The following is a 23,301-nucleotide window of genomic DNA, read 5'->3' as shown; positions in this document are numbered from 1 at the left end:
AGTGAGATCCGATGCCACTTTGTATGAGAAATGGCCTGACGGCCCTTCTCTTATTTCAACGCAATAAGGAGCTGGAACCAGCTATTCCACTGTGGACAGGAAAATGTTAATTCTGTAACCAGACACATCAACCGGATAAATCTAACTTCCACTCCTATCTTAAAGAGATATAAAAAAATGTGAAGTCAGGTAGAGAAAAAGACGGTATACACATATGGCAAGTTGCAGCCACGAAACTGTCACGTTATACATCGTTTTCTCTAGCTGAACAAAGTGTTTTATTGTACTCACATCTGAGTCGGCCCCTTTGTCGGCGCCGGGGCATGTGAAGGAGACGTACTCGTGGCAGCGCTTGTGCACCACGAAACTGCACACTGCAACAAACACATACAGTATCTCATTAGTTTAATTACGTACCTACCTGGAGTGCAGGCAAGTTAAAAACAAACACTTCAATTAACTCAGTTTGCCATTTAAACATAACTTCCACTATGTACAGTGTCTTAAAAAAAGTGGAAGCTGTATGTCCTAGTTCCCGATACATAAAAGCAAGATTTACAATATTAAGGTCCTCAGGATTACGTAACAAGCCAATGATGCCAAACTTGGTCACTGGTGACTCGGGCCTTCAGCCTGAGCCCAGGTCAATTCGCGCTCCCAATAACAATCCAGCAGGCTTAGTAATGCGAGATTTGTGGAAATTTTCTCAAACTGGGGAACTTCTGTAAAGAAGAGGGAAATTTTGAGGATTTGAAGAAACTGCCAGAATTCTGAGCAATTTTTGGCTTTTATATGAACCTACAGAAAAACTGTGCAATGAGAAACTGAAGACCATTTTGAATTTTCACATAGGGGAGATTTGGGTAGTATCGGACATCGGGTAATATCGGACATCGGATAATATCGGACATCGGGTAATATCGGACAGTGTGTTTCTTTCATCTACCACAGATAGTAGTACCTGAATGACATGGTTACGTAACTGTATGCGACATCACAGAAACGTAACCATGTCATTCAGGTACTATCATCTGGTTGTAGATGAAAGAAACTCACTGTTCGATATTACCCGATGTCCGATACTACCCAACTCTCCGCTACACGTGTTGTAAATACCCAGTAAATTCTCAGTTTTGTTTCCAAAAGAAAAAAAAAATGTTATTTTTGACTTTAAGAAGTCTGTATTTTTCTTCCTACTCCCCACTGCTTGTCTTCCTTTACATCCGATTGATGAGATTCATATTTCATCGGCAGATCAGAATGCTAAATACTTGTGCAGACAAATCAGAACGCAAGCATTGGCCTATAGTTCCTACCAAAAGTTTAAGGACACCCTTCCATAAGTGATGTTTCACTCCTGTTAGGTACTTATGTGAAACCCCTGATGTTTATAGAGGGACAAAATGCCTGTGAAAAGTCAAGTTTCAATCGCAAACCCAATCTGTCTATCTTCCAAACTGTGGATTATATAACAGTTTTTCTCTTTTGAAAACTTACTGAAAAATTACATATTTTGTAGGTAAAATATTAATTACTCCAGAATGGGTTGACTTAGATCAGTGAATTTTGGGACAGAGTTAAACATATCTGAAAGACTTCTTGTGCAATCGTACAGGCATTGTATTCTAAATTGTTTTTGTTTATCTTTAGGAAAAATTGCCATTTTCTAAAATTCTCTTGAGCTTTAAATTCGCGGCAAATGAACCCAGATCCTCCACTGTCATTCACATCTTGGGAGTTGGTAACATTGATCAATCAGCTTATTCCCTCCATTTTTAGTAATCAGCCATGAAGTTTGCTACAAGTGTGGGAAGGTTAGATTACTTTTCCTTGAAAAAAAAAAATGAAAATAGATCGAAATTCAATGAGTGTGGACGTGAAGTGGCAGATTATTAGGATGTAGAAGAATGACAGGAGATAATACCTAACTCCATTTCAAAATTGACTGATTTATATCAACCCATTCTTTCTCCATTTTTTCCCTACAAAATATGTAATTTTTCAATAAGTTTCATAACAGACAAATTATTATATAATCCACAATTTGAAATACAGACAGATTGGGTTTGCAGTAAAAACTTTACTTTTCACAGGCATTTGGTCCCTGTATAAACATCAGGGGTTTCACATAAGTATAAGGACCGGCGTGAAACATCACTTTTGAAGGGGTGTCCTTAAACTTTTGGAAGGAGCTGTATATAGCTTAAGACAATTCAAATGATTGCCACCTCACTAATAACAATTAATACTTCTCGTTTTTAAATTATAGTTATTTACAGAATTCTGTTACCAATTTCTGACTAATTGTTACTAAAGCTAATTAGTATTTTTTTTATGTACGAAGTGTCTAATGTAAGCCGTTCATTTCTGTTTACACAGCCCAAATATCAGCCCAGACATGTGGGTGGTATTAAAGTAGTTTTAACTAGAACGTTCTAGAATCACCTGGAATCGAAGTTTGAAATTAAGCAGTACGAAAAGAAGAACCGGGGATCGAACCCTCACAGGCAGTCGTAATATTCATAGAACCCATTACTCTAGCTGAGAGCCATTAACTACCTTCAGAGATTCGCGTATTAGAAAGGAATGTTTATTTCCTTAAACGCATAGTATGAATCAATAGGCTATAATAATCAGTCCATCCGTCTCCGTTTATTTATTACTTTAGCTGTTTTCAATCATTATTAAGACTAAAATTAATACAAGCGCTGCGAATTAGAGAACTTCAACGACGAAAAGTGTCCACCTCTAGTCGTGTTGTGCGTGTGTGTGTGTGTATGTATATATATATATATATATATATATATATATATATATATATATATATATATAAATATATATATAAAGTGTGTATAAAGTGAAAATTAAAATTAAGGTGACATTTAACATTTAATCTTTTAGGGTGACGTATTTATTTAGCCTGACGAGTTATTTCCTTGGTTTGAATTGTAAATTATTTAAAAATAGCGTGTAAGAGGCCTTGGACTGGAAATGTTTAGTTTAAATGTAGTACTGTTTATAAGTATGCATAAGGGTGTAATTATTTGACTTATTTGAACTGTTGTATCAGTGAAGCGAGGTGATTCAGTGAAGTTATGGTTTTACAGTGCAGTGAATAGTTCCGATCAGTGATAATTTATAGCGTCAATGAAATGTGTTCTATAGTGTCAGTGAAACGTGTTATACAGTGTCAGTGAAATGTGTCCTAAAGTGTCAGTGAAATGCGTCATAGTGCCACTACAGTGAGTGAGATGAGAGTAAAGTGAAAGACTATTGAAACTTATGTAGGGTCTATACATATGTAGGTTGCATTGTAAAATTAGGTATTTTATTTATGTTTTATTATTAATTGTAATTATTGTGTTAAATTGTATTGTGTATTTATAATTGTATTGTGTAAAGTATAATTGTATTGTGTATTGTAAATTTTATTGTGTATTGTTTATATTGTGTATACCACTGCCACCGGGTGCTTGCCCACTTGCAGTGTAAATAAATACATACATACATACATACATACATACATACATACATACATACATACATATATCACAATATGTAAAAACAAACGTTTTAATGTTACTCACCGACATTTTTGTTTTCCTCTTAGCTACATATGGTATATAGGAATAGAATATGTAATTACCAGAGACCGGAAGTTTAGGCATTATGAATCATTAAAATAGGCAGCCAAAAAGCTATCATAAATAGCTAAAATAGGCAGCCAAAAAGGCATTATAAATAGCTAAAATACGCAATAAAAGGCAATTACAAAAACCTTGCACTACACCCACAACCTTGCACTTTCCACAAAGGGATTTCGGCAGCAAGAAAATCTTTACACAAGTCTAATGCAAATTGAGATTTTCGATTCGATGTTGCAATTATTTTATTTATTTATTTATTTATTTAACCTGGTAGAGATAAGGCCATCAGGCCTTCTCTTCCCCTCTACCAGGGGATTACACCTACAATATTAAGAATACAATTACAATTAATATTAAATTTACAAATATAATAAAAATCAAGGCACTAAAAGATTAACTGATTAATAAAAGGCTAGACAGTTTATTGTAAAAGTTAAGAAGAAAGCAACATTATTTTATTAATTAAGTAAAAATTAAACCTACTCTACGCAGTAAGAAAATGCTTAATGAGTTTGCTTTTGAACTCTACTAAATTCCGACAGTCTCTGATGTCACTGGGTAGGGTATTCTACAAGCGCGAGAGCGAGCTTGTGTATGATGATGAATACGATGATGTCTTATGTGCTGGTATGGCTAGTATGCGGCTATTTTGCGTGCGTGTGAAGAGATTATGATATGATGACACGTAACTGAAACGGGAGGCAAAGTAGGTAGGTGAAGAGGTGTGAAGGAGAACAAGTGAATGAAAATTTCTACGTTCGTTAAGCCGTAGCCAGTTGGAAGCAAAGAAATCTTCTTCCCAGTAGCCTTGGAAAGTACATTTGTGTGTTTAGTTGTACCGATATGTTGCGATATGAAATAATATTTAGCTAACTAGAACAACGTCGCAATGAAAACTAAAAGAAAAATAACCGGCTAAAAATAACGTTAGACCAGCACTCATTGTTACCTTGTCAAATAAACACAAGCGATAATTAAAATGCTTACTGTTATACATTTTTTCACGGCAGCACTCATTGTTGCAAAGAGAATATGAACTGACTGAAAGACAATAATATACATTCGGTGAAGTCACTTTCATTGTAGCGGTTATAGAAATAAATTAAAATATACCTGTAGGCAATTTTTAATAATAAATTAATAAATAACAGATAAATAATCAAATAAAGGCAAAAAAAGCATTTATTTTGTAAATTAGGCATCTATATTAAAAAGGCAGAAGAGGGCAACATAAAACTGTGACGTTTGAATCACAAAGGTATAATTCGTACAGATTTACTTTCAAAATGAAGATGGATTTAATATATTTAAAAAGGCATTCTGCCAAAGTTCCGGTCTCTGGTAATTACATAAAATCCTGACTATTGCTCTAGGATGATTTGAAATCTGTGGATGAGGCAAACGAAATATTTACGGGAATATCCTTACATTCTGATGTTATCAATCAAAAGTAGACTATCATACTTGGGACAGAATCGGAGTCTGCGTTTTAATACTGAGCTATCGGAGAGGGTTACATGTCCACTAGCTTTGAGGAGGTGATTTAAGGGTGCTGGAAACAAAGTTACGTCAGAATATTGATTCCCATTTTCCAAAATTGGAGGAAATTTAAGGACGAAGTACTTGCTTGTGATTTGAATAAATTATGACAAAAACGTTCTAAAGAGGCCAAATTTCAAGTTCTCGTATTGGCCAGATAATGTGAAACTTTTCGGTAGTTGCAACAACGTGTCAACAATATCCCCATTGACTCAGTCCAACTTTCCAAAAGTTTGTCATCAATTTTGCAGGAAATAATTTCGGAAGCAATCCGCCCTGCGGCCCCATCGGGAAACGCGGCCGAAAGTTGGCTGAGAAATAATTGCACACAACGTCAGCTGCAGTTTGAGTATTGGCTGTGGAACGGCTGCGGGCGTGTCGTGCTAGTCTCAACTTATCGCAACGGCTCGGCGCGACGCGGAGTCATGAAAGAGAAAAAGTTGCTACCACAGTGCCATGGTAGTTCTCCTTGGTATAGCAGCCACCATGCTAACAGTTTCACCCCAGGGTCCCGGGTTCAAACCCAATAGAGGATGATGAAATTTAAAAGGTGACAAAATACAGCAGCGGTGGCGAAAATGTATAACCTGCAACGTGCATAGCACCTATGGAGGGAGGCGGACACCCGAAGGGGAAGTGAAGCAACTGTCTGACTTATTAACGGATTTTCATTTTCCTTACGTCAAGCACTTAAATATAATGTTATACAGTACAAGACTACAAACTAATGTTTAGTATGTGTAACGAAGAAAGAAATTAACAATATCACAACCTAAAATTCATTGTCTTCAGAATGTCTCTGCGACAAAGTTTCAAAATCAGGAATTATGTCACTTACTGCCAGTCGTAGTTGATCACGAAGGTATTTTTCTGTCAGTCGTGATCTAAATTTGGTTTTTACTATTTTAATTGAAAATAATTTTTCACAAACGTAAGTTGTAGCGAACATGGCTTCAACAGAGCAAGCGAAAGAACGAAGCTTCGGATATTTATTTTTTGGCAAAGATTTGAAAGTTCAACATTTGTCAAGTCCTTACATCTAGCTTTCATTTGACATCACATAGTAAATCAGTGAGTTCAAATTGAAGAGCTAACCGCATTATTCGTACATCTGCTGAAAAAGGGTCGACATACAGAGATGATGATGATGATGATGATGATGATGATGATGATGATGATGATGATGATGGATGATGATGATAACAACAAGAATAACACTTAACATTTTAATGTTTCATGAGTAACATGTAGTATAATGCCGTTTTATGTTATACAACCGTTTTCCTCGTAATACTTGTGAACAAATCATACATTTAAAATTTTCATAATGTTGATAGCAAAAAAAATGCGTCCTCCCATCCTTCTTGGAACTTTCGTACATGGTTTCGAGAGAGACATATGCCACTCGCAGGTCAGAGACAAATACAAATGGAACGGAGTTTGACTCCAGTGAGCGAGAGGGTGGGGGTTTGCGGAGGTTGGAAGCAAGCGAAATGCACAGCTATCACTGCGAGCCACAATGTATCGCGAGTCACGTTCTCGTCACGGCTGAAATATAGTGTTACTATAAACAATCTTTCCGATTACAATCTTGAATAACTATCGTTAGGAGACACTTAGAAACATGATATTGGTATCAATGGAAAGAGAAACTCAAATATTTTTTGTTATCCATTCTATAAATCACATGTGCTACTCTTAAATCAGCAAAAATTAGAAAACATGAAATTGGTATCAACAGAAACAGAAACTCCAACAATTTTTTAATTTTTTCACTGGAAAACATGAAACAGAAAGAGAAACATTTGGTTCATAACCGTAAGTAAGTCACATGTGCTCAATGTGATCTCCTTGTGTCACAAGACACACATCAAGTTTGAGTCAATTTCCCGCCATACACGTTGTAGCATTGGACCATCCACCAGTGCAATGGCCTCTGTGATACGGACACGAAGATCCTCAATGATAGGTGGTAATGGTGGCTGATACACTTGTTGTTTTATAAAACCCCACAGAAAAAAATCACAAGGAGTGAGGTCGGGGGAACGTAGAGGCCAATGCAAACATTCTAAATCTTCACGGCCAGCACGTCCAATCCATCTCCTTGGAAGTCGTTTATTCAGTTCGTTTCTGACATCTAAGTGGTAATGGGGTGGTGCCCCATCCTGCTGAAAAATGAGACCTTCGATGTCCTGTTCCAGTTGTGGAAGCCATAACTGTAACATGTCTAGGTACGAATTACCTGCGACTGTCGCCTCGACAAAAAAGAAAGGTCATACACCTTTTCACGGCTTATAGCACAAAACACGTTCACTTTGTGGGAGTCGCGTACATGTTCCACGTAACTGTTAGGATTTTCCAAAGCCCATATCCTGACATTGTGTTTGTGTACTTTTCCTGACAGATGGAAAGTGGCTTCGTCACTAAACACCAATGATTCGATGAAACCTCAGTTTCCATTCTGAGTTGCATCTGCTCACAGAAAAACTGTCGCTTGGCTTTGTCGTCTGGTTTCTGAGCCTGCAATAATTGCAGACGGTATGGATGGAACTTCAAACGTTTCAGTAAAATCTTTCATACAGTTTGTTCGGGAATGTTTAATTCTCTGCTGGCTTTTACGGTGGATTTCTATGGACTTCGTGTGAAACTCTCTCTCACACGCTCCACATTTGCCTCACTTACTGATGGACGACCGGTTGACTTCCGCTTACAGATGCATCCCCTCGTTTTGGAGTCAGCGTACCACTTACGGATACTGGGCCCACTGGGTGGGTCAAGACCAAATTTTCTTCTAAAATTGCGTTGTACATTAACAACAGACTGGGATGTGTGAAAATCTAGCACAAAAAATGCCCTCCTGTCTTCGTTTGCAGCCATTTCTCTGTTATATCGTTTCCTAGCAACGAAATTAATAAATATGCAACAGGTTCACCAACATAACAAAAAATTTTTGAGTTTTTCTTTCCATTGATATCAATATCATGTTTATAAGTGTCTCCTAACGATAGATATTCAAGTTTGTATTCGGAAAGATCATATTTATAGTAACACTGTACTTAGGATGGCCTCCTCCGGAAAGAAAGTAAAGAGTGTCGTAGGTTTTGGACGGCACATAAAATCCACCCCGTCCTTAGTAAAGGGCTCCATGTAAAATGTATCAGTCTCTTCTGCCCACGTACGAATTGGGAGGCAGCACAATGAACCCACAGTCTACTAGCGGCCTAAGTAAGCGGAGTTCTGTTCTAGCCTCCGTCCCCAATCCAATTATATCATCTATACCAACAACATCATTAACCACAGATTTCTAATTAACAACAATTTAGTTAAGTTATGGGTCAAAGAGAAAAATGGTATCCTGTGTGAATATGTTGCTTATGTTACATGGTAATAGCGAATATCCCACAAATTTCCGAAAAAATAAAAGTTTTGCAGAGAAACAATTCATTTTTGCGGAAAAAAACTATCACAATTATCCTGACTACGATTATTTCACTTACGTTACGTCATCATGCCTAATAACGACAAAAAATTGATACAGGTATGAACCAGCCGTGATTATTCTTGCGCGTAAATTTTCTGGCTGGCGACCGACCAACAAAACAATATGACTTGCTTTTTAAGCTTTTTAAAATGTGTTCATTAAACAGCCTTATAGGAAAAGGCTTCCAACGAATAAGTGACAGAAAAGATATGATCTCGCTGCTGATTCTATAGATAACACTAATATTAATCCGAATCCAACAGTAGCGAGTGAATCCGATAATAACAGGAAGGCCAGTTATACGCAAATAAAGGAAACAATTTTTCACTGTGCTCAGACAATAAATAATTGTTTCCTGTAATCAGGTATAGAATCTGGTAAGTATTGCTTCCGGTTAAACAACATCTTCAAATATTCTATGAACATATGGATCACTATTTAAAACAAAATTTGTCTTTATAACGAACATTTTCACGATTTAAAACAAAATTTGTCTTTATAACGAACATTTAAAAGTTAAAAGAATTTACCAGAATGTTTACCTATTATAACTGACCTACAGAGTGAATCAAAACTAAGTTACCGATATTCTTACCGAGCCATGAAGTTGGTTTTCGACGGACAGCGCATTGGATTTTCCCGCTTAGTTGTTTCTTCTAAGCTCGGCACAGGATAAGGGCGTCTGTTTTGCTTATTATTGCACTAAGCCGACAACACAATTCTGCTTATACTTTACATTGTAAGTCTCCATGAATAAGTTGTCTGAACTTTATTGAGGAAGACTTTTAAATTACAGTTAGATACACAAATCCTACAACAACGCATTTTCCTCGCTGAAAGGTATCTGCTGAAGAAGTGGCACGAGTTGTCTTTACGTAAGTTTCGAAATATTTTTCATGAGTTACACAACAATTCAAGCAGTTTGTTAAATTAGTACAGACCGATTATTTAGTCCTGACAGCTCGAAGATGCGAAAGGGGGGAAGTAATATGAGTAGTGGGGAGAGCTCTGAAGTAGAGATAAGGGCAAGCGGTCAGTAAAGAAATGCAGTACAGCTTAACTGTACTGGAAACATACCGCTCTACAGCACGCATGACATCCGATCGCTCTGAAGACAAGGGACTAATCCAAACACCCCTTGGCGTAACTAAATGGACTCGCCTGACCCAGGCGCACATTGCCGGCGACTTTCAGAATTAAATAATCGTACTGAACGGACGATATAAGAAAGAGCGTTGTCCGAAGCGTAAACACAACGGGAAACGCGAGAAATCCGAGAAAAAAAAAACCGACTCCGACCTAGATCTCTACAGGTGTCACTATGAATTTTTCAATGAAAAATCATAGGCCTGACCGGAATTCGAACTCCTATTGCCTGAGTGGCAGGCCGATGGTCTAGATCACTCAGAATAGCAGGGAATATCGATAGGCTATTATTCTTTCTCCGGTGCTGTTGTTGGACAGCATCATAGGCGGAGAGAGAACCGTTTCCTTGGGGGGCAAGGCAAATCCACAGAATCCCTATATAATGAGATTCTGGGGGATAACATTTATCTTCTCCCCCCATTATAGCTTGACTTTGGTACAATATATCAGAATATGATCATTTAATAAAGGTATTATAAAATAAAGTAAAATTGTAACAAAATATACAGACAATTTTACTTTTTTTTTCCTCTTGTAAGAAAGAGGGACTTGAAGGTTTGCACTGCAGCCTGAGGCTTATTGTGCTTACCACTCCGAACGGCTGCGCTCTTGTACAAATATAGCACGCCACACAGTGAACTTAACCCGGGCTATTGTATGGATGATGATATATGAATTAAGTATGGTGAAATGAGTCCGAGGTTCAACATCGAAAATTACCCAGCAATTCTGCTTCAATTGGTTGAGGAAAAAACCCTGAAAAACCCCAACTAAGTAACTTGTCCGAACTGCTCGTTTCATGGCCAGACAAGCTAACCATTACTCTACAGCGGTGGATCAATTTTACATTTACTTTATCTATTTATTTAAAAAAGCAAGATATGAAATTTGAATTCTAATTATTTTATTTAATCTCATCTTTAAGTTTAACCGGCATCACTTTTATTTTTTCTGCATTGTGCAGTAGACCTATGTTATTCATATTTCAAGTGGCTGCCTGAACACCTGCAGAGTTCTAACACATCAGTACTGGCTGTTACAAAAAACCTTATAATGCTTTCATTCCTCAGATGAGATATAAAAATTCTTATACGTTCAGAAATTTAAAATAAATATTATTGTCCAGATCATGGTTTGAAGACAATAATTCGCAATTGTCAATTTAAGCACAGAAACTTAATCATAAACAAAAACAAGAAAAATCTTTTGAATTCAATATTTTCTAATGATAAAAAAAGAAGAAAGAGTTCCCCTCCCCCCATGCTCCCCAATAACTCCGCCTATGGACAGCATTTACGAACGAGTTTTATGTAAATTCTAGATTAAAATTGAGCAGAATTTAAGGTACAAAAACTGAAAGAGAAATATAAAATATAGGGCTTAAACATAACTATAATTACAGAAAATGTAATGAAGTTACACTGAGAACAAAGCGAATTCGTGAGGTAGAGAATCATGCAATTAATTATCTGCAATCACAATAATATACTATAAATTTATGCTGAGAGTTGAAGAAACGCATGATCTGAAAATGAGGAGCGAAAATACTCAGATCCGAAAAGCAATTAGTAGCCTTGCGATCTGGAGTTAATGCATCACTGAAACAAAGTTACGCATGATGAACTCCATAATTAGAGGAATTCTATATGGTTATGAACTGAAGTAATAAAACAACCGAACAGAGTACAAAAGCCAAAGAAATGGACTTTTACAAGAGAAGCCAGAATATCACTACTACAAAGAATGCCTAATGAGCAAATACAGACAATAATGAGGAAGGAGATAACGCTCATACGGCGTAGGAAACAGAACACCGTCAACTCAAATGGTAAACCACGTTAGATGGAAGGGGCAGGGGAGCCTGTCATTAACAATCCGAGAAAAGACGAAGCGAAAGACCCAGGAGTTGGCAGTAGAGTGTGAACGCTGCTGCAGCGGTAAGAGGAATGGAACAAGATTTATGAAACGACCGTCAAGAGTGGAAATTGGGAACCGGAAGACGACATCGATCGTTATAGACCGGCATCACCCACAGGGAGTATGAAAATATTCGACGAAATTCTGAGAACTTTTAGGGGGAACCTACATCCACAAACGTCCAAATATGTAGGATCCATGTTGTGTAGGCCTATGTGAAATTCCATTGAAAACGTTTCGGCGCCTAAGGTGGTGTTTTAATAAACGGGTATACGCCGCATTCAGAATTTCAATTGCTTTAGACCTACTTCAAATATTTGACCTTTCTTGCCTAACTTTAATTTTCACTCATCCAGCACTTTAAGTACTGTACAAGGAAAACTTATAGTGATGTCGCAAGAAATTTGATATTTATTTACACTAAATTAATTGTACAAAGCATAAAAAATCATGAGCAAAATTTGTGTTCGTGTGTATTTCCATTATAATATAGAAATACAAATACTAATGCACACAGATATTATATAGATACATACACAAAACAAAGAAAAAATAAGAATATGAAAAAAAAAAAACTTTATGCACAATATCAATTTAAGTAGGCCTATCACCGATAAATAGATGTTTATTTCCTTTACTGAAATTAAAAACCGAAAGTGTTGAAAATTCAGGGTGGAGTTTAATTATGAAATTAGAATATAATCTTGAATATAAACTACTGTTTTAAACCTGCCGCTGTGAAAAATTTGTGTTCTCTTAAGGAGGGAGGTACACCATTGGCCTGCAAAAATTTAGTGAAATTAATTTTTTTATAATTATCTCACCTACTATAAAATCTAAATGAACAAAACTTTTCATGCTTTACATACATACATTACACTTTATAAGACTATTCAGAATATTGAAACAGCCACACTGAACAACAAATTTTTACTTTTTGTCTTGCTTCTTGCTTCGAAATAAAAATAGGTGGATATTACTAATATGTGTGCCCTAAATCTTAATTTAAAATCCAAATTGCCCCATCACGTACCATTTTCCGGGGAAAGTGAATTGAATTTTTTTATGAAAAAACTTTGTTTTTATTATTTTTTTTACTGCTACTGATAAAATTACAACAGACTAGGGATTAAAAATGCCTCATAATACTTGAAAAATGTATACTGGATACAAAAATGATGTTACATAGTTTAAAATACAAAACACACAACGACAATAAAAATATTTCATATATAGAATGAGAAAAATCTCGAAATTGGAACTTAACATTTAAAAAGATTTTCTGGATGATTTCCGTTTATAGCTAGACCCGGGACTGTCTTTTATAAGGAACAACAATTGTCTGCAAGCATGCTGGATAATGATCTTCCTTTATATAGCCTTTCCATTTCAGATATTTGTTGATGAAATCTTTCCCCATGTCGTCGCTTACCGATCCAAGTTTAGGATGAAAGAAATCCAAATGAGAACGTAAAAAGTGTATTTTGAAAGACATATTACGCCCCATTTTCTCATATGCACTTAACATGGTTTCCATAAATTCGATGTAGTTGTCTGCCCTAGAATTTCCAAGGAAATATGAGTAAACATCTTTGAAAGGGCGCTATACCATTTTTTATGTAACGGAAAGTTTTTCCTCAAACAAAGAGTCAGCCAAAACTTTGTGAATTTGTGGACCGATGAAAATGCCCTCTTTTAATTTGTCTTCACACAAATTGGTAAACTTTTCTTTTAAATACTGAAAACCACACCCTTGTTTGTTCATTGCATAGACCTCACTTTGAACTGTTCTGAAATTTACTGAATAGAAGGGACTTATAGCTGTTTATTTATTAGAAGTACAAAAGAACATGTCAACAACCATAAGAAACCGGCAATAAGTCATAAACTCATAAAATGCATTAGCTTTCGTTTTGGTTTACAACCCCCAACCCGCGCCAGATGTTCCCTGGAAGAGCGCTTATCGAAAAGTGAAATCATAGTATATCATAAAACCCTTACGTGATACGAAGAAAAGAGATGCATTTTCGGATTCAGCGCACACCAAACCATAAGGGACATACTATTTTAAGTCGGAGAAAAATTCTTGTTGTTCAGTGTTACCTGTAAAAATATCAAATTTGCGTAATTTTTTTAACAACCGTAAAGCATAACAACCGTAATAACCGTACATAATAAAATATGCAATTAAATAAATATTTGCATCATTCTCTAACTGAAATGTTTGAAATAACTATACCACCAACATAGTCTAGAATCTTTTACTTATTCCTTCAAGATTTTTTTTTCTCTTAATCGTTACCTTCAATATTACATTTTCTGAAATTGTTGATTAAGAAAAAAATATTTTCTGAAGGAATTGGTAAAAGATTCTAGACTATATTGTTGCTATAAGTTCTTTAGAATATTTGAAAGGTTCAGAACCATAGTGGGCCAAGCGCCATTTACTAAAACCGTAGAAAACAAGGGTTAAAATTAAATTAACACCATAATTTATTGGAAACATATAGCAAGTAATATAAAGTATACACATTAAAACTAAATGATATGTCAATCTTCATTAAACTATGGTATTCACTTAACTTTACCCCTTGCTTTCTTCGTTTTTAATAAATGGCGATTGGCCCACTATGCCTCTGAACCCTTCATTTCTGTAAAAGAATCGTGCAGATATTTAATTATTAAATAAAGTGAAATAAATGTTAAAAGACATTAGTGACTTACAATGAGATTTTAAGTGTATTACTCGTCAGTAATCAGCAAGACTGGAATTGTATTCCCAACACTGACATATAATTTTTTCTCTCGGACATACTGTAGGCTGAGTTCCTTGTTTTTTGGTTTGTGTTTGTACTGTTATGTTTTGAATGATTATCTCGCGTCTTGCCGAGTACATGACAAGGGATATCGCTTCTTGTGAACGTCTAACATTGAATCAAAATTCTCACAAGAAGGAAATGGAAGGCTTTAAAAGATCAAATTTCTGAAAACTGTGACTTTCTTTCAGAACGTATGGAATAAGTCCTAGTGAAATCTAAGTGATTAAAACGTAATAATTGTTCCCCTAGGATATTGTATCCTTTAAATATTTTAAATTGCAATAACTTCCTCATAAGATGAGTGCTACAAATTATGTTTTACAGTTCTTCAGTACCGTGTTTCTTAGTGATCAGGGTGACACGTTACATGCCTACACATTTCGTGCGAAGAGTTGTATCTCCGCTGAAGGGTTACTAAATTAATTTATACAATAGGACTCAAAAACACGTTTCAAATTAATTTCGTGCCGCTATACCACAATCTAAATGTAAATTCTGCGGACCTATGTATATCATTCTGATTTATTTTCACTGTTACAAAAAGACGAATAACAATATACTTGAACAATGTGAGGCCAGACATAGCGATGAGCGCTGCGTTCAAGGCTCAACATCCTTCCGTAATCTTTAATTTAATAGTACTTTGACTTTTATTCCAGGGTTTTAATTCTTTCACTTCATTTCGATGTACGTATAACAAAGTAATTTTTATGAAGAAATGAAATCCTAATTTATAATTAATCACCTTGCCACGCTGGTAACCCGTATTGGAATTGTGTTGCAATAGTAATAGTAGTACTAGCACAGTCTAGTATATACAGTCACGAAGCTTGAGTTGTGAGGGTGCTAGGAACAGTAGACAGTGCTGGTACTAGTTCGTATTGTCTGCAATGAGGCGATATTAGCGATCCTATGGATGCATATTTACTACGTATTGAGCTTCCTGACTGTATATACTAGACTGTGGTACTAGCAGCAGCAGTATTATATTGTATTATATTTATTTACATTCCATGGTATTCGTACATCGCTTCACAGCTAGAATATGGAACATGTCAAACGAAAAAAAAATCTTAATAGTAAAGTAGCCACGTTCAATTAGTAGGCTAGCGGTGTCAAAGAGGACGGAAGCTTTGTAGTTTCAATAATTTTAATTATGTCGCGCTGTCCATTGTCGTCGTCAAGTCTTTTGAAGGCCGCTCCAATAACTCCACGCGGAGTGTATAAACAGGAGTTTCAAATTTTAGCAGTGTGTCTTGTTCTAGTTCACAGTGAAAATTAATTATATTACAGTTCTTTAAATAATTAATTTAAAATAAATAATCTAAATAATATAAATAATCTTCAAATTAACTCATGCTTTGAGCAATTAAGCCTAGCCCATATCCATGTTATATTAATATATAGCAGCAACAAACGAGACGTGACAACGTCGCATTTTCATTTTATTATCGGTGCATGCAATAAAGACCTACAAATCTTAAAAGGAATGCCGCTGCCTAATAATTAAACGAGTAAACTATATATAAAGTCTTAATTATAATTACAGTCTAGTTAAAATATATACAGAAGAGTTTTTACAATATAGTCTACTAGTACAACACAAAGTTTTAGTATCAATACTTAATACAAATACAGAAGTATTCATGAAGCGTTGTTGAATATCATGAATTCACCTACAGAATAAAGACGTGAGAAATTAGGCACTTCTTTAATTTGGCCCTAAATAATCTTATGTTTTGAGTTTGATTTTTTATATCCATAGGGAGGCTATTAAAAATATTTACTGCCATATAACGCACTCCTTTTTTATAGCACGATAGACTTGCCGATGGAGTATGAAAGTAAATTTTTTGACGCGTATTTATGTTATGAACTGTTAAATTAGTTACAAACTTTTCACGATTACATACGAGGAAGATTAATCATGAAAAAATATACTGACAAGCCATGGATATTATTTATAGTTTTTTGAAAATGGTCCTACAAGATTCCCTAGATTTGGCACCCACTATTATTCTAATTTGTCTTTTTTGTAGTAGGAATAAACTGTAACGATCTGTGGAATTTCCCCAGAATATTATTACAAACTGATTACCGAGAGGAAGTATGCAAAGTATATTGTTTTTAAGGTATAGGCATATTTATATTTTGCTATCTCGAGTCGAAATCAATGCAACTATGAAATCTGCCTCGACATGGGAAACTATTAATATCACAATTTTATATCATTTACATACAGAACGGATAGACTATCATAAGAATTGTAAATTACGCATAGAATTAATATTCTGAAAATTATAAATTACGTGAATATTCATGTAGGATAAACTGAATTTCACGGGGAAATGTTTCCTCAAGCTAGCCCCTTTCGGTGATAACATGCGTACGAGTAGCCTAAACTTAAAACAATAAATTCACAGGGTTAATTATTACGTAACTAATAATTGTAAGTGCTGACATAATTGTCAGACGCCGTGTTAAAACGGAGCCAGAGGAACAAACATTTTATTCTGCGCTCTCGTCTATCATGAACCATTATTGTCATTGTCAAAGTATGGAGCAATGCAAGGGTGGACCGTCGTGACTTGATTAAAGACTATGCAGTATGAAACTCGCTTGCTAATAACAGACTTCCATCCTAATCACTAGTGACGGCAACCCATCATTTGGGTCCGCAGACAAAACATTGAAAAGTTAGATGCCTTATGAGAGAAGCAAAAAGAGCTTCAAGAAGAGACCGTTTCAATGTGCTTTCCGACTCATATAATTTTACGGAGAGTTGAAGCAGAAATATTTAAATCTCGGGCGAAATTGATGTAATAAATATTTTCATACCCCTTTTTACGCTTTCACGGTGAATGTGATCAGAATTAGACTTTGGGTTTTCCATATAATCCTGAAACTTAACAGAACTTGAACATGCAAAGTTTCAGGGCACGGTGGAAAACCCAAAAGTCTAATTCTGAAATATTTTCATACTTCAAACGATGATAATTAATTTATAAATAGCTAAATACAATAATTAAACAGCTGAAGTTCTCGGAGCAAGGACAGTACTTTCAATATAGATCTTACAGAGTACGGTCGGGATTGAACCTAGGTCCAGTGATGTGAAACTTTTACAGCACGTAACTGTGGTTGAATTCGGCGTGTAGACAGACGTGCAACATTACAAAAAACTGAATATAAAAAAGGTGACACTAAAGGCTCATTCGCAATGAAAATTAAACATAGGCCTAACGTAAGCGTTAACTTACGAATATAAACGTTACGGTAAAATCAAGAAGTCATGCCGTCATTCACGATGGGAACATAAACATAACAGCAGACATACTTGGTAATCATGGAAACATAACAACGACGCCATTTCCTCATATTCTGTCGTATACTTCAGCGCTCCACGATTGTGTTCTGTTTGAAAATCACGTAAGCATAAGCATGAAAGTTTGGAGTTAGCAAACTTTCATGTTAACGTCTTACGGTAATGTTTATGTCAATGCTTATGTGAATCATTGTGAATGATCCCATTTGGTAGGCTGGGCGCAAACTTGTGTGTTTATGTTACGGTTATGTTTAATTTTCATTGTGAATGGGCCTTAACTTTGTAATTATACTTTTTACTGTTTACAATTGAGGGATTTGCCGGAAAAAGGGCGTATACATCAATATGGCGAATCTAAGATTTTAAAACGCACCTAAATGAAATGTTATACACGCACGCAGCCCTGTCCTGCAGGTATGTACAGTACAATCAAAACAAAATTTCGCTACTATAATTATTAACTACATTTTAAACCGTTTTCCCGAAGAAGGGCGTATAGGTCTATCCGCCTTTCTTCCGGCAATTACAATTCAGTTCCCTTATCATGCTGCGAATAATTATAGTACTGCTTAGTTTCGTGAATTAAATAATTTGCAATAAATCAGAATAAGGAGATAACTTTAGTTTTCTGGATTTCTTGTGAAAGGTATTCCTTATTACCCTAAAAATAAGAAAAATAAGATACATGCAATTAATTATGCACAAATATACCCACATAATAGTCACAAATACTGGGTGAACAATCCTTCGCGCGCCCGCGCTTTCACGGCTCGTGGCTAGTCGGCGGAACCAGCTGCTAAGCCTCCTATTTCCACCGCGCTGAAGGTCGCGTCAGGCGTCAGTATGAGTTGTACTATTGAAAGACAAGCACGTATTCTTTAGGCGACGTGACACAATGCTAATATGACTGAATTCAGGCAGGTCTATCCTATTCCCCCAAGATTATTCATATATGATTCGTACGTGCGTATACAATAGACTCGTATTGTAAGAAGATTATTTCAAGAGAGATTCCCTGGTGTCCAAATTCCAAATAGAAGTTCGATTCAAAGATTGTAATAACTTACACGACACACTGTAGATAGATTCTAAGTGTTTATTAATGTTTATTTTTAAGTGCAACAAACTATAGGCAGATTTATTGAAGACGTCCTGACACTCGTTCATCGAGGTTATCGTCTGATACTCCCAAGACCCGCAAGCAGTGGAAGCGGACGCGCGGAGGATTGTCCACCCAGTATATTGTGATAAAATAACATATATTTTTCTAATCATCAATTTTTTTTTGCTAATGGTGAGTACGCGTGTAACAGAGGTTTTCATTATACCTAAATGTAATCCCCTTAACAATGCGAAGCAAGAGGTTTTTATTTTTCTATTAAACAATTCAAGAGTTCTTTATACAATAACACGTTTCTATTAGAAAGACGGCTCTTAGACGACATTAACTCTCCTAATTCATTTATTAGTTTATTTTACTTGTAAAGGCACAAAAAGTCACAAAGAAAATCATCTGACGATTCTTGTTGTTGAGCACAGTTAAGCGAATTTGATTTCACATAAAATCCAATAAACTTTTGCGAAAATTATTATATGTTTGTACATGAAGATAAATGCTAACAAGACGAAGAAAAATAAAGAAGGTAAACTTGCGAATTCTAAATGAGGCAGTAGAGCAAGTGGACAGCTTCAAATACTTGGGGTGCACTGTAACCAGTAACATGAGCTGCTGTCAAGAAGTCAAAAGGAGATTAGCAATGGCAAAAGAAGCTTTTAATAGAAAAAGAAGCATCTGCGGGACTCTGGAGAAAGAACTAAGGAAGAGAATAGTGAAGGGTTTTGTGTGGAGGGTAGAATTGTATGGGGCAGAAACATGGACATTACGACGAAGTGAAAAGAAGCAAATAGAAACATTTGAAATGTGGATATGGAGAAGGATGGAGCGTGTGAAATGGAGAGACAGAATAAGAAACGAAGCTGTGTTGGAAAGAGTGGGTGAAGAAAAAATAATGCTGAAATTGATCATAAAGAGGAAAAGGAATTGGTTGAGAAGAAACTGCCTTCTGAAGGATGCACTGAAAGGAATGGTGAACGGGAAAAGAGTTCGGGGCAGAAGAAGATATTAGATGATAGAACGACATTAAGATATATGGGTCATATGAAGATACAAAGAGGGAGACAGAAAATAGGAAAGACTGGAGAATGCTGGGTTTGCAGTGAAAGACCTGCCCTTGGGCAGAACATTATGAATGAATGAATTATTCCCAGATAAATTAACTTGTAGGTACTGAATAATTTCGAACAAATTTGACTAAAGGCTGGTTCACAATAAACCAGGAACGGAAAGGACAACGAGAACGAGAACGCAAATATTGTTAAAATGTATTTAAATGTGAACATTCACAATTAACTATTATGAATGCTCACATTTAAATACATTTATTTTAACATTATTTCCGTTTTCGTTGTCGTTTCCGTTCCCGGTTTATTGTGAACCAGCCTTAACAGTTAAGGAGAAATCGCTGTAGACAGACATAATACAGACAGAAGGTAAGCCTAAAGAACACTCTTTCAGTAGGCCTATCAGAAGTCTAAAAACGTGTATTTCCTCGAAAATATCTAAATCCATGTTTTACAATATCACATTAGTTTTGATAAAGATAAAATGAAAGGCTTTTTTACACCTCAATATTGCTAAGGTTAAATCTTATTAGACGCTTTAGAAATGATTTCTACTACAATGCGAAAGAATTAATACAAATTCCGTATATATAGTACTTGATTTACCGTATCTGGAAACAATAATGAAAACCGGCGCAAAATTATCGATATTCCATTTCATTCAAGCGTCCAATACCCCATCTCGTCCCATTCTTTCAGAAAGATATTTCTGATGTTGAGTCGCATTAGTATCTCTTTTGTTGTTGTTATCTTACGTCATCGTTTTGTCCTTATACTTGTAAATCTTGCTTGATTGCTTTTCCATTACTTTCTTTCCACTGAGCAAGTCTGCTGCAAAAACTGGATTAAAATGTTGCCGATGCTATGGGAAGGGTATAAATAACTCTGAGTGATAAATCTCTTGTCTTTTATCCTTTATTTATGTTACCCTTCACGAAAGAATAGTAAAAACAACCAGGTCTAATGATTCTCACTTAATCCAAATGTTTAGGAGAGTTCAGAGTGGAATCTAGAAAAGTATCTCGGAACACATCTGACTTTCTTCGTATATTTTCCCTTCCCTTTGATGTAATGCCTCCAATTAAATGCATTATAAATCTCAGCTAAATTATCATTTCAAGGTTTGTTTAGATCAACATAAAACTATATCTAAATCACGTTTTTATGCGTTACGCGCAAATTACATGTAACATTCCGGGCCAAGTTCATTCTACCGGTAAAGCGACATACTGCTGACTGAAAGAGACCGGATCTGGGTTCAAATCCAGATGAAGCAGATATTACATATAATCAAAATCGAGGTCAATAAGCCCCCAGTGTAGATCACAGTATTTTCATAACCAAATTAACATTTTATGGCATTAAAAACGAGACTTTAGATTGTTTTACGTATTACTTGTAAAATATGAAGCAAAAAGCAGAAAGAAATATACTAAATAGTCACAAAATTAGCCACTCATAATTTAAGAATATTAAGGAGGACAGCAATGGTCAAAAAGCTTTTAACAGAAAAAAGAGCATTTTCTGCGGACTTCTGGAAAAAGAACTAAGAAAGAGACTAGTGAAGTGCTTTGTATGGAGTGTGGCACTGTAGGGGGCAGAAACATGGACATTACGACGAAGTCAAGAGAAGCGAATAGAAGCATTTGAAATGTGGATATGGAGAAGAATGGAATGTGTGAAGTGGACAGAAATAATAAGAAATGAAGCTGTGTTGGAAAGAGTGGATGAAGAAAGAATGAGCTGAAACTGATCAGGAAGAGGAAAAGGAATTGTTTGGGTCACTGGCTGAGAAGAAACTGTCTACTGAATGATGCACTGGAAGGAATGGTGAATGGGAGAAGAGTTCGGGGTAGAAGAAGATATCAGATGATAGACGACATTAAGATATACGGATCATATGAGGAAACAAAGAGAAAGTCATAAAATAAGAAAGACTGAAGAAAGCTGGGTTTGCCCTTGGGCAGAACTCTAAATGAATGAATTATTAAGTAAATAACGAGAAGTCTTCACATTGTTAAATTCAAATGCAGGGAGCATGAAGACAGAAATAAAAATAAATATCAAAATTTTATTTCAAATCCTAACCATGCTCACAGTAACAATCACGAATATCATAAATGTTACACTCAATTATAGAGATTCGAGAAATCCTTTATCACTTTTTTAAGTAGGCTTAAATATGAAGAGTTCAGAGCCATAGTGGGCAATGCGCCATTTATTAGAAACGGAGAAAGCAAAGATTAAAGTTAAGTGAATACCATAATTTAATGAAGATTGACATATCATTTAGTTTTAATGTGTATACTTTATTTTACTTGCTGTATGTTTCCATTGAATTATGGTAATACAGTGAAACCTGTTCAAATCGGAACCTGAATAATCCGGAATCCTGTCTATTTCGGAACAATTTATTGGTCCCTGCGAAAGTCATATGTATCATGTGTAATTTTTCCTGAATAAAACGGAAACTGTCCAACGCGGAAACGGAAACTGTCTGCTACTGTTCAAAACGGAAATAATATTTGGGACACACTACTTTAATGTAAACTACATTTTGAAACAGTATGTGCTTTCAAGGAATGTACGAAATACTAGTAGGTCACTAAAATAAAACCAAGTTTTCTTTGTAAAATTTTTGAGGGTGCGAGGGTGTGTTGGCCTGGTGGTCATAAATTTTATTACCCTATTGACTAGGCAGACGAGTCCCTTGAGAGATGTTCAATGCTTCACTCCTGTATACTGTCATTAATTGATGAAGTAAAAGTTACCGAGGAAAATGAGAAACGAAGAGTGGAAAATAATGTTGAAATTTATGAATGGAAAACTCAGGTGTAACTTAACACTTTCAAAAATAAAGGCCGTATCATGAGTGAGTGGTTTGCGGTCAATAATGGTGACATAAAAAGAAAGAGAAAACAACTGGTTACATTGAAATAAATGAACTGTTGTGGGAGTGGATTGTTCTTGCCCTTTCAAAGATCACGCAAATTTCTGGACCTATTCTGCAAAGAAAACCCTTGAACTGGCAAAGAAATTAAATAATCCAGGATTCAAGGCTTCTAGGCTCCTAGTCCAATTAAATAATGTGCTGTGATATACAGTACAGTATTATATTATAGTGTTAGATATTAAATTTAGTGTAATTAATAAACTTTACAGTGCTTAATGAGTGAGTTACGATACAATTTATACACGAAATGAGATTTTCATCAAGATCATTCACCAGTTAAATAAGTGACAGGA

The 23,301-nt window shown here is 35.6% G+C and overlaps 1 protein-coding gene across 13 annotated transcripts in view; it reads right to left on the bottom strand.

Annotated features, from left to right (window-relative positions):
• Pkc53E (Protein C kinase 53E) overlaps positions 1–23,301 on the bottom strand; it is a 1,131,865-nt gene that overhangs the window by 463,672 nt on the left and 644,892 nt on the right. For all 13 annotated transcript variants that reach the window (XM_069833060.1, XM_069833059.1, XM_069833063.1 and 10 more), the window contains exon 3: positions 292–374. In XM_069833060.1, the coding sequence (XP_069689161.1) occupies positions 292–374 (83 nt within the window). The remainder of the gene's footprint in view (positions 1–291; positions 375–23,301) is intronic.

This window comes from Periplaneta americana, chromosome 8 (assembly GCF_040183065.1).
Source record: "Periplaneta americana isolate PAMFEO1 chromosome 8, P.americana_PAMFEO1_priV1, whole genome shotgun sequence".
In the NCBI taxonomy this organism is placed as follows: Eukaryota; Metazoa; Arthropoda; class Insecta; order Blattodea; family Blattidae; genus Periplaneta; species Periplaneta americana.
The sequence above is the reverse complement of the archived record's forward strand: the minus strand, read 5'-3'. Positions and strand labels throughout refer to the sequence as shown.